Raw genomic sequence first — 12,763 nt, 5'->3', positions numbered from 1 at the left:
TAAAATTTGAAAGGAAGAGGTAATTTTTCCTGTTTACAGAGGACATGATTATGACTGGAAAGCCCTAAATAATTAATGAAAATACAATTAAAAAGCAATGAGTAGCAGGTTTTACACCAATAGCCTTTACATATACAAACAAAAACAAGTTGCAAGATAAAGTGACAAATACTTCATTTCTAACAGGAAAATAAATTTCAAAGTGAGATAGCTAAGCATAAACTTAACAGTAAACGTCCAAAGTTTGCATGAGGAAAACTGTATTTTATAATTACAAAAAAAAATTTTTTTTGGAAGTCACAAAAGCAGACACAAGGAAGAAAATAATAGACATACCACAGTCTTGGATAAGAACACCCAACATCATTAAGAGGTCAGTTTTCCCTAAGTTTATTAGTATAAATGAAAACACTCTTCCTAGACCTAAATAAGTTGATTATAAATACAAATGCATAAAAATAACATCCTTGAAGCTAAGTAAGTTGATTATAAAGTTCATTTGGAAGGTCAAACAGGACAAGATATAAAAACAAAGTTTTTTAACATGAAAATTAAAGAAAAACTTTTCCAAGGAAAAAAAACAGCAACAATAACTGAAAAATTGGAGAAAAGGTAACAAAGGGTTAACATCCTTATTCTATAAAGACCTTCTGAAAGGAGAAGATCAACAGCCCTACAGGTACATAAGCAGGAGATGGAGGAAAGAATGGTTAGCCTCGGTCATAACAGAAACGCAAATTAAAACTACTGAGAGACATCACTTCTTACCTATCGAACTGTGGAAAATCCAAAAGCTTACTGATCAGGCTTTAAAGAAAAAGGAAGTCTTATCCATTTCTGAGGGTCATACAAAATGGAGCAATCCCTGCAGAGGGAAATCTGTAAAGTCAGCAAAACTCCAAAAAGCCGTATACACAAGGCAGTTCATTAAAACAGCATCCACAGTAGCTGAAGGCAGGTGACAACCCACAGGTTCATCAGGAGGTACTGAGTGATCAATGGCCAACCCACGGTGGCCCATCAGCAAGGGCCAAGGGGCTGGGCAGGTGCTGCTCTGGAACAGTCTCCAGGTCACTGACGAGTGAGAAACGCAGGACGAGGAGCAGGCAGCACGCTCCTGTTCACCCTGGGAAGAAGGCTCCATGACCAAGGAGCATACGACACACACCAGGACACACAGGAGTGTCTGCTTCGTTTTCAGTGACGCGAGGATAAACCACAGAACTTCTTACATGGTTCTCTACAGGGCAGGGGTGAACCAGGTGAGGACAGCAGCTAGGCTTCTTTGAATACACTTTGTTTTACAGATTTGGCTTTGGAACCATGTAAATACACAGTGTAAAAAACTAAACAGCAATCTCTAAAAACTGAAAGCAAAAGGAAACACTGTGGGTCCAGCTGGTGCCCGTGTGTCCTGCCCACCAATCTGGCTCTTCTTTCCGGTCCACAGAACATCGAGAGCAGCCAGACTGTTCTGAGCACCAGATTTGCCTGCAAGGCCTGAGGATGCAGGGCAGCTTCAAGCAGCCCCAGGGGTGGGAGCACTCTCCCCAGCCCTGAAGTAACCTTTACAGCTGTCCAGGAACTCCTCTCCCGCCTCTCAGAGGCAGCCTGGATGTGAGGATGGACATAACACAGGCAGACACAGGAGCCACCTGACCTGGAAGCCTCATTCTCCACCAGAGCCTTCAGGATCCCCTCGAGGCACCTGCCCATGTCACTGCGCTCAGAGACACCCAAATACATGGCTTTCTCTCAGGCCTGTAAGGTTCTCCCAGGCAAAGCGCAAACCACCTACTGGTCATTTCACTCTAAGCAGAGGCCACTGACTACAGCAAGGAGGGTGGCCTGGCTCAGAGTGTCGGAGCCTGCTAAGCATGCTGCCCAGCGAGGGTGGTGAGGAGCCACGCGTGGGAGGCGCAGGAGCCCAGGAAACTGGTTACACTGAGGAATAAGAAGTAAGCGCATCAGAGCTAAGGGGAGGGGCTTCCCCAGCAGCCCAGTGGTTAAGGCTGCTTCCCCTGCAGGGGTGCAGGTTCGATCCCTGGTCGGGGAAGTCCCACAGGCCATGAGGGATGGCCAAAGGAGGAGGAAAAAACAAGTAAGGGGAACCATATCTCCCAATGTCGAAATAACAAACCTGGAAAGGGAGAAAAGCAGGATGACACGGGGCAGCTCCAAGCAGCCCCAGAGGTGGGAGCGCTCTCCTCAGCCCTGAACGAACCTTCACAGCTGTCCAGGTGCTGAACTGGACTAAGGCCCTGGGCGGTACTCTTTAACCTTCGGTGTATAATAGACACAGGAATGTAGATGGAAACGGGTCCAGTAAGAGGGCCGCCAACAGCAACACCGACAAGCAATAAGCACTCCCAGTGTCCAGATCTTGGCTTTTCAAAACCATTCTCCTTGGAGAAATGACAAAGCACAGGGCTGAGTCAGGCAAAGTACGTATGAGCCCACAGTAAGTGCGACTCCACAGGGACCATGAGTCGGACATAAATAAATGGATTAAAAATCTGATGAGGAATAGGATACATACATAGTTGCAACGTACCTATCCACGAAAGTATTTATTAATGACAGGGAAAAAGAGGAGCTTTACAACAGAGAAACCTGGCAGACACCGCCCTGGTCAAAGAATGAAAGGGAACGTCAGCAGTACTGGGACCAATGAAAGCACGCGCAGCTTGGTCGGCACCGGGAACAGAGCCTGGCTTCTGGAGGCCACCGCCCGGAGCACACACTGGACGGCAGCACGGTGCACGGAGCTCAGCCCGAGGCGCCTCACAGACGCTGTCACACAGCCTGTCTCGTCTGGAGGGCAGGAGGGGTGACGACGGGGTCCACCATGCAGGGGTCCAGAGTGGAGAGGAGAGCAGCGTTGTCCAGGGCTTGGTAAACATGTGGACCAACACTCACAGCCGGCAGCCCTGTTTCATCATCCATCTCCTCCCCAGAACTGACACCGTGGCGTCTCCGCAGCCCAGAGCTGAGGAAGAGAACCATGGCACGCAGACCCACGGGCTCACAGGAGCCCCGCCTCCCCTCTGATGCCGTGGCGCACCAGCAGCCACTATAGATGCACATGTTACCTGTTCTACAAACTGTCCTAGGAGCAACTAGAGAAACATTCTGACACACAAACCAAACCAGGCAGAAACTGCTATTTCATTTCATACAACCAATTAAGAGACCCAGATTTCAAGCACTGAAATCTTTTTCCTCTTTATTCTTAGGAAGATGTTTTCCAGAATGTTTGTCATTTTGGGCAACACGACAATCTGGTATTAGCTGAGCTGTGGGAAAGACAGCCTTCATCTGCTCATAAAAATGTACTGGCTGGGATCCAGTTAATTTTAATCCTGAGTATTTTCCAAAATTCCCGTACTGCTTTTAATATCGCTGGCCAGGAACCATGGGACAACTGCATAAATCAACATAACTTTTGCACACACAGAAATACCACTCCTTATCTTTATAAAGCAAAACACCAAGGGAAATGAGAAGTAACAAAACGGAGGCTACTTGCAGAGGGACGTCAGACCACAAAAGTGGCAGAGAAAGCCCTGCCCGTGAGGGACAGTGACACAGGGAAGGCAGGAGTTGAGTTTGGATTATATGTAGGTTGTGTTATTTGTTCAGTAACTTAACTCCATTCTTCAGAAGTCAATTATCGGGTCATTTAGAACATAGGAAACTTTACAATGGAATAGTATATGCTCTTGGTACCTCACCGTACAAGTAATATCCTGTGCTCCAGCAGGGAACAAAATGTCTGAATAACGTTTTATCAAGAAGGGCATCTGGGTACGTATCTCAGAGTCAAGCCTGCAGCTAATTCAAAGCAGCAGTGCATCATGAATTGACTGAAGTGCCCAACGGGATTTCTGGAACCAGGACGAAATTTCATGGATTGATCGTATGCCTGTGCTCAGTCATCAGTTGGGTCTGACTCTTTGCGGACTGTATGTAGCCTGCCAGGCTCCTCGGCCCATGGGATTTCCCAGGCAGGAATACTGGAGTGGGCTGCCATTTCTTCCTCCAGGAGATCTACCTGACCCAAGGATCAAACTCACATCTCCTGCACTGGCAGGCGGGTACTTTATCACTGAGAGTGAAAGTCACTCAGTCGTGTCCGACTCTTTGCGACCCCATGGACTGTACACTCCATGGAATTCTCCAGGCCAGACTACTCGAGTGGGTAGCCGTTCCCTTCTCCAGGGGATCTTCCCAAATAAGAGATCGAACCCAAGTCTCCCGCATTGCGGGCAGATTCTTTACCAGCTGAGCCACCAGGGAAGCCCAAGAATACTGGAGTGGGTAGCCTATCCCTTCTCCAGCAGATCTTCCTGACCCAGGAATCAAACTGGGATCTCCTGCATTGCAGGCAGATTCTTCACCAGCTGAGATACCAGGGAAGCCCTGGTTGACCCTACTGGATACATTTCCAAATTAATGACTTACATTCTCCAAGATGTAACGACACAGGACTGAAGTGGCTTAGATTCTTGGCCTAGAAATCCTTAAAAAGAAGGAGGGATACAAAGCATCGCGTTCCTTTATCCCTCTAACATAACCACCATGTCACCCTCATTTATCTCTCCAACAGCCAATTCCAGAGCCATGTGTTACGTAAAACCTTCTGAAATAATAAATATATTCTCAACACCTAATTTAAAAACCATGTTCTGCACTGGGTTAGATGCCCTCAGAACCCCCCACTGTGGCCTGTAACAATGCTGTAGTCCTCCTCCGCAGTCCTTCCTGACACAGACAAGCAGCTACATAAACTGCACTGAGTCCAGCCACAGAACAAACTGCCTCCAGAGCGAGGGAGGGGAGAGAAAGCATCGGTGGTAGACAGAACTCACTGGAGCACAGGACTGAGGATGCAATCTCATTCAAACTGATTAAATGGCAATCATTGGTGTAATTAAAATAAGACCATAAACCGTCTAAAACAACAGAAAGGGAAAGCAAAGAAAACACAAATCATGGAACAGAGACATAAAATAAAGGTACAGTTAGGACAGAAAGATAACAGAAACAGACCTAACATCAGCTATGGCAATAATGTTAATTGTATTAAAAAACAAAGAACCCCAGACGGCCAAACAGTAAAAGTGAGCACAGAGAGTCACTCAGACCCACTCAGACTCAACCTGAAGGGACCGACCGTACGCAAATGAGCCCTCAAGGAAACCAGGGCTTTCCTCTTGCTTTCACAAAGGGCATAATCCATAAGCAAGAATTTTTATGAGCCCAATTAGCATCAAAATACAGTAAGCAAAACTATAAGAAATACAAGAGGAAACTGACAAATCACAACAGTAATTAGATACTAACAAACTTCTCTGAATTTGGGGCAGATCCAATGGTTAAAAATGTAAAACACAGAGAGAGGGACTCTGAATAGCATTAACTGAGGCTACCATCTTGTACTATGCAACTACAACACCTGTGGTTTGTACTTTGTTACAAGGATCCACAACAAAGCAGTATGATATTAAAAAATATTTTTTTAAAAAAAGAATCTTCAATATGGACATTATATGATCTGTATTATCTGAGCACAATACAAAAAAGTTAAAGTTCACAGAAGTTTTTATTAAACCGGTAAGAGCCTCAAAACCTATAAAAACAAAGAGGAAATCAACTTCAATTATACCTATTTTAAAAGTTTAGCAAAAACAAAGCTCTAGGCAAAGGTAACTTAATAACCTTAAAAGTTTACATTGTTAATCAAGAAAACAATGAATAAGCATGCAACTCAAAAAGTTAAAGAAAAAATCAAGGAAAATAAGGAAAAAGATAAAAATAGAAATTAACCAGTAAGAAAATAAGAGAACTGATAAAGCTAAGAAGCAACTCTTTAAAAGCAACTCTTAAAAGACAAAACAGACAAATCCTGTACAAGCCTACTTTGAGATAGGGAGAAAATAAGGAATGAGAAGGTGGCTGCAGGAACCGGCAGACAGCCTCGGCCCCTCAGTGGCCGCTGCGGGCGGCGGTGCCCAGGCCCCTCAGCACTGACCTGATGAGGGCCTTCAGGATGTCCGCCCGGCCCACCCGCGAGGCGTGGTAGACGGGCGTGCTGCGGTGGTGCCGGCTTCCATTGGGGTCGGCGCCGGCTTCCAGGAGGATCTGGGCACTCTCCAGGTGCCCATTCACCACAGCCACATACAGGGCCGTCTGTCCCTTCACGTCCACCAGGTCCACCTCAGCCCCCTTGCGGATCAGGAAGTCCACGCAGTTCCCGTGGCCTGCGGTGGCGGCGATGCGCAGGGGCGTGCAGGGGAGCCAGCCGCAGCACCACACGGACTTCTCGTTGATGCGGCTGAGAGAGAGCACAGGGAGCCGGGCTGGGAGGCGCGCAGGACAAGCCGGCCGCTCCGCCCTCTCCCGGGTGGCCTGTGAGGTCGGGAGCAGGGCGCAGCCTTTGCTTTAAGAACGCCTCCAGGTGCTCCGCTGCAGGAAACGCTTTCACACACTCACCCTGCCGGGCCCACGCCTGCCGCAGGAGCCCCATCCCACAGACGAGGAAACCTGAGGCATAGCTAGACAGCACCGGAGCTAAGAGCGCCAATTTCCAGACGGGCCGTCAAAGTTCTGTGCTCTACAGAGGAGGAGGGCCTGCCCGGGGAGGGGGCCTCCATCCCCTGCCGGGACCTGGGTCAGGGCCCCAAGGCCCCTGGTCACCAGCTTCCACCTGTGACAAGGCAGAGGTCGGACTGCTCCCCGGGCCTCGGTACCCTCCCTGGGGCTAGGTGACCACTGTGGTCCTTCCACCGTCTGCTGGGAATGACCACCCTTCCCAGCAGCAGCAGAGGGACACCGTCCAGGCTCAGCCCTCACGGGAAGTGGCACTCAGACTGACAGCCCCGTCAAGGAATGCCAGGGCCGTGCAGTACATGGACCCACCACGTCCCCAGCTGAGGCACACGTCACCTCAAGCTCCCAGCGCTGAACAAAGCCCAAGGATCCAGATCACTGAAGCAGCGACCCAGAAACATGCTGCGCATCAGGGTTCCTCCTTCAGCTGTGAACTAGCTTCCACTGGCCAAGGAGGCCAAGGAACGCTCCAAGGACTCATCACCAAAGAAATACATCCCAACAGAAAAATACCGTCAATACACCGGAGACTCATGGAACCCAAGTATTAGAAGAAACAAAAACAGCCCTTGAAAAGGGATCTGACACCAGCTGGTCTCACACCAAGCCGAGCTCTCCTTTACTCTGTCGTTATGTCTGCAGCACCACAAAAATTCAATGTTTTCTCTGGACTTGAGTCATTGACATTAAATATTCATGTGCATTCCATCTATTTGTTCTGTATGATGATCCTTTCTGGATATTTGAAACTTTTTTGTTTTTAATAAAATATCTGTTCTAATGAAACGATGCTAAGACATTAGGAGAAGGAGGAAACCTATTTCTGTATTGTTAGAAATCCTTCTCTTGGGAACTATCCACAAAAAAGGGGCACAAACTTCAGGATCAATACGCAGGCATTTCTCCCATCAACTCGCTGCCAGCCTAGGCCTGAAGGGGAAACAGACACAGAGAAAAAGCCTGGAGTGCCCAGCTGCAGACGAGTTTCAAACCCATTTGAGACTCCAGTCTCAGACACACAGCCAGTAGAGCCTCTGTGCTCCCCCGGGCATCTCGAGGAGGAAGAAGTCATAGCAAGACTCTGACGCTATTAATCAAGGAAGGGCCTGCACTGGTCACGGGATGTGGCAAGGCAACAGGCAGGGTGCTATCAAGAAAAGGAGCCAGAAGGTGGGCACCCAGATCTCCCTGGGCGATCAGACAGCTGGGCAGAGGCCGAGCCCTGGGCCCCGCAGGCCAACGCCCGAGGACCTGAGAAGCCAGGGGAGCGCATGTCAGGAGTGCTGTCAGGTGTGGTCTGTCAGGAAGGCTGGACACACGGGGGACCCGATGCAATACTCCAAGCAGGAGACTTTCTGTACCTGACTTAGGATAAAAGCCAGACAAGGCTCACAAAGGGGCAGGGTCGCTGCTGAAGAGATAACGGGGCTGTCATCAGGGGCAACCTCAGGGAAGCTGACACCCGCACAGCACCACAGGGTCACTGACGGAGCTGGACCTGAACTCGGTCTCCCCGCCCTCCCTCTCTGGCTACCGCCCACAAGCCTGGCGGTGCTTCCCTCAGCCCCCTCTCCCCACCCTCTGGAGCTGGAAAGTATCAGGGGCTCCCCGCAGACAGGAGACAGCCGTGCCCTGCTCCCGGCTCCAGCTCCCGGGCTCCAGGCAGCACCTCAGCAGCGCTCACCTCCGGTAGCTCTCTTCCTGCAGCAGGCTCCTCAGGGTCTGCAGGTCCCCCACGTAGGCGGCGTCGTGCAGCCTCGTGTCCTCGCAGTGCTCCAGCGGGTGGTCACAGAACTGCTCCCTCAGCCACTCCTTCAGATTAGGACCTGCACTGAAGAGAGGGGCGCCTGTCAGCTCCGGGAGGCCCTGCCGGGACAGCCAGCAGGGGCGCCGCCCGCCGCCCCCCCACCCAGGAAAGGGTTAGTCCTTCAGTCGTGTCCCACGCTTGGCGACCCCATGGACTGTAGCCGGCCAGGCTCCTCTGTCCATAGTATTCTCCAGGCAAGAACACTGGAGTGGGTTGCCATGCCCTTCTCCAGGGGATTTTTCCGACCCAGGGATCAAAGCCACGTCTCAGAACTGCAGGCGGTTTCTTTACTGCCACCAGGTGAGCCCTTCCCACCAAGAGGGTGCTCTCCAACTCTCAACAGTACATCATTCCCCTGCCTCCAGAAACTTCCAGAGCCAGAGATGTGGAAAATCTCCCTGAATAAAGCTAGCATGTGCCCGACATCAAACCAGGCAAGAAGATAATGTTTAAAACTTTGGCGGGGTGAGGCATCAAAAGCCAAACCTACTTAAGAACAGAGAAGATCCTAAATAATATATTAGCAAAGTGAAATTTAAAATATACATCAAAAAAAGTCACCACAGTACTTCCCTGGTGGTCCAGTGCTTAAGACTCCAAACTTCCACTGAAGGGGACCTGGGTTCCACCCCTGGTCAGGGAACTAAGATCCCACATGCCTCAGTGTGGCCAAAAAATAAAAAATAAGTCACCATAAAATTACTCTCATTTATTCCCAGAATGTCAGTATTGGGGGCGGAAAACATATAATCCTCTCCTACATTACAAAAAGATGCTTGAATTTAGCAAAATTCAGTACCAAAAAAAGTACTGCTCCTTATAACACTAATGACTCTGCCATGCTGATCTAGGTAACAGCCTCGCCACACGGGAGTCCCCGCGAGTGACACACATCTCGGCACATTGGATGGGTGCACTTTACTGAATGTAAGCTGCACCTCAGTAAAAAGGAAAAAATTTTAAAATATAACAATATAAATAGAAAGCCAGACCTATATAATGAAGACTATAAAACTGAGAAACAATAAAGGCTAGAATGAATGGTGAAAACCACACAGTATACTTGGATGAGAGTCAATGCTAGGAAAATTTTAAGTGATACCAAATAAATTGAGGGATTTAACAAATCTCTTTGGGGCCTTTACATGAGATGTGACCAAAATATTCTAAAGTTTATTTGGAAATAAAAATAAGAAACACTTCTAGCTTTTTTAGTATGTATGAGAAGACATCTACCCTACTAAATAATAGAAATTATCTTATTAGAATAAAAAGCCCCAAAAAGAGCTTAGCATAAATAACATAACACGTAAGAAAGGCGCATCAGAGTAAGTGAGGAGTGGGAAGAGTAATTGCTACAAATGGAACGCTCATGTCTCCCAAAATGTTCTGCCAAATAATATGCTGAAGTCCTAACACCCAGGTGATTATTAAGAGGTAGGCAGGACCTTAGTGGTTAATTGGGTCATGAGGGCGGAGCTGTCATGAATGGCATTAGCACCTTTATAAAAGAGACCCTGGAGAGTTCCATGGCCCCTCTGCCACATGAGGACACAGCAAGAGGACAGCCACCTGCGAACCAGGAAGCCCTCACCAGACACGAAATATGCCAGTGCCTTGGTCCTGGACGTACCAGCCACCAGAGCTGTGAAAAATAAACTTCTGCTGTTTATAAGCCATCCAGTCTATTCTGCTATCACATCCTGAATGGACTAGACCACAAGTACTGTTCACTCCTGAACAAGGCAGGTTTGATCTGCAGGGGTCCACTTATACGTGGATGTTTTCAGCAGTAAATACCACAACACCGCACTGCGGTCAGTGCCTGGTGGAATCCCTAGATGTCCGGGAACCTCAGATGCAGAGGACCCCCAAGTTGTCTCAACGGTCAACTGTAGTGAACAAATTTTGTACAATGACATACCTACAGCTTACCCTTGAATAGCATGGTCTGAACTACGTGGGTCCACTCGCACACAGATTTTTTTCACTAAAAACACACTACACTACACAGTCTATGGCTGGCTGACTTCTTGGATGCAGAACCTCAAATATGGAGGGTCAGCTGTGAAGTCAGAGAAGGATTTCTGACTGTGGCGGAGTTCTGGCAACCCTATGGGTTGTCAAAGGTCAACTGTAATTGAGCTGTTCACCTCACAGTGGAGCCCTAAATGTCTCCAGATAATTCAGAGTTCTGTAAACCTAATTACACAGACAGGAGGCAGAAGGAAAGCGCATGAACTCAGACTGCTTCACCAAGACCCCACAGTGCCAGGCGGCCGACCATGTGACCCCACCACAGGTGGGCTCTCCAACCCTGAAGTTGCTTTTCATATCCAAATCAAATGTTTTGAGTACCTACTGTATACAAGGCGGGGCCATAGTACACTCCAGGATTTGACAGTTCATTAGCAGAGGTTAGACACAAAGGCCCCAGGTGGTTGGGCAGAGCAGAGAGGGTCACTCAAGCACCCGCCACGACCAGGCCTCAGCAGATCAACAAGAAGGCATGGAGAAGCCCTTGGGCCCCCAGGCCAATCCTCCTCCAGAAGTTATTCTCCACTGAGTTACCACAGAGTGGAAAAGTTCAAACTAGGAATAAGATTCAGAAGGTATAAGGAGACTGACACACTTTTGCTAAGTTCTCCTCCAAGCCTCCATTTGTTGGCCTCTTCCAACCCACCACCTGCCCAGCTCCAGATCCAAGATAACTTTATGTTTGCATTTTTCTGATCAGCTTCTCCAGTGACAATACACCACTTAAGCATCAACCTTGACCCCTCTACTCCCAGGCCCGCAACACAGTAAATGATAAAACAGCACCGCCTGGATATTAAAGAGTGCCTATGTGTAGGGCAGTCAGTCTGCCTTCCTTCCACAAGACCATCCTCCACACCGGGAAGCAGCAGGCAACTCTCTTCCTCCTACTGGACACTTTCAGTCCTTCCCTCACTCTCACAGGAAATGACGTCCAGGACCCTAAGATCTGGCTGTGCCTGGGGTTAGTCGATACCAACCAAAGCCTGGGATGGAAGGGGCTTTGTTTTGTTTTTGCTCACTGGGGTTTCAGGTCCTCAATAAAACGTTTACTGGATGAATGAATGGATGAAAAGCACTACTTGCACCCGTCTCCAAATCAACATTATATCTTAAATTCTAGCACATTTAGGAGTAAGAGTAAAAAAATTCTTAGTTTATTACTAACGAACTCTGTGGAAGGGTAACTCACTGGATGTGCATGTAACGTGCGTGTACCGCCCGCAGCACACAGAAGCACCTGGTACCCAGGGCAAACTCAAACAGGCAGGAGGGGAACCGCCACCCACCCGTCCCAGCCCACAGGTTAAGAGGAAGCCGCTCCCAAACGCGAGCAAATGCACTCCCCCTGGAGATTCACACCTGCACAGCAGGAAGATTTCAAGGTGGAGACCCCCAGTCCCATGGCTATTCTAGACAGTGGGCGTGAGCCTTTCCAGCCCGCTAAACTAAACTGTCAGGGCTGCCTCCCCGGCGGTGGGCAAGGGCCCCTGCAGCGGACCTGCTGTGTCACTGACAGCTCGCTGGGGGTGGCGTTATCGCGGTCCCTTCTCCGTGCTAGGGCTGGAGTCGAGGCAGCATGGAGAAAAGGTCACCCGCCCCGCCAGGGGCTGACCCCTGGGGCTTTCCACACCTCTGGCTGTGCTCAGAACTGGAGAATGACCTACGTCCTCTCTTTACGGTTGGGGGCGGGAGGGTCCCTTCCAGCGCCACAGGCCATCGGGCTGACAGTGACCAGGCAAGCTCCACAGGAGGGGAAGCCGAGCCCCCGGGCCCCGGCGAGCCGCGCTGACCAACCCCGGCGGCTCCGTGAGGGCCTGCCGATCACGAGCCGACGCGGCTTGGGCGCGACTGCCTTGGCGCCCCCATCCAGCCGCCCCCACCGCCCGGCGGCCGCGCGCGCACGTTACCTGCGGGCGCCGGCCCGGCCCGCCCGCCGCCCTCCGCCATGGGCTCCGGCCTCCGGCCCGTCCACAGCCGCCTCCCCCCGCGCGGCCCGCCTCAGAGCGCCCCGCCGGCCGGAACCACTTCCGGAACCACAGCGCGCGCGACCGCTTCCGGCGCCGCGGGCAGTGGCCGTGCCGAGGACGCGGCTTCCGGCGGGTGCGCGCCTCCCGCTCCCGCTACGCTCGCAAAGTGAGGCCCAACGGCCGCCGGCGCCTGGGCGCGCGCTGCCGCGAACGAGCTCTGGGGAGTGGGGGTGGGGCGGGGGCGGGGCGGGCTGTCGGGGGCGCGCGCCGTCGGGCCTCGTCAGGGCTGTGTTTGTCCACAGAAGAAGCGGAGGAGTCTGGGAAAACATGCCTGCCT

The 12,763-nt window shown here is 50.4% G+C and overlaps 1 protein-coding gene across 4 annotated transcripts in view; it reads right to left on the bottom strand.

Moving 5' to 3' along the window:
- The window catches only part of ASB1 (ankyrin repeat and SOCS box containing 1), a 23,735-nt gene extending 10,972 nt beyond the window's left edge, over positions 1-12,763 (bottom strand). Inside the window, exons 1-3 of one of the 4 annotated variants that reach the window (XM_081491292.1) lie at positions 12,367-12,763; positions 8,297-8,443; positions 6,035-6,337 (exon numbers count right to left, since the gene is read on the bottom strand). In XM_081491292.1, the coding sequence (XP_081347418.1) occupies positions 6,035-6,337; positions 8,297-8,443; positions 12,367-12,755 (839 nt within the window). In that variant the 5' untranslated portion in view covers positions 12,756-12,763. Of the gene's footprint in view, positions 1-6,034; positions 6,338-8,296; positions 8,444-12,123 lie in introns of all 4 variants that reach the window. The other 3 variants (XM_081491293.1, XM_081491294.1, XM_081491295.1) reach the window with 3 other exon arrangements.

This window comes from Giraffa tippelskirchi, chromosome 5 (assembly GCF_054371585.1).
Source record: "Giraffa tippelskirchi isolate mGirTip1 chromosome 5, T2T-mGirTip1v1.2.pri, whole genome shotgun sequence".
Classification (NCBI taxonomy): Eukaryota; Metazoa; Chordata; class Mammalia; order Artiodactyla; family Giraffidae; genus Giraffa; species Giraffa tippelskirchi.
Note: the sequence above shows the minus strand (reverse complement) of the source record. Positions and strands in the feature narration are given on the sequence as shown.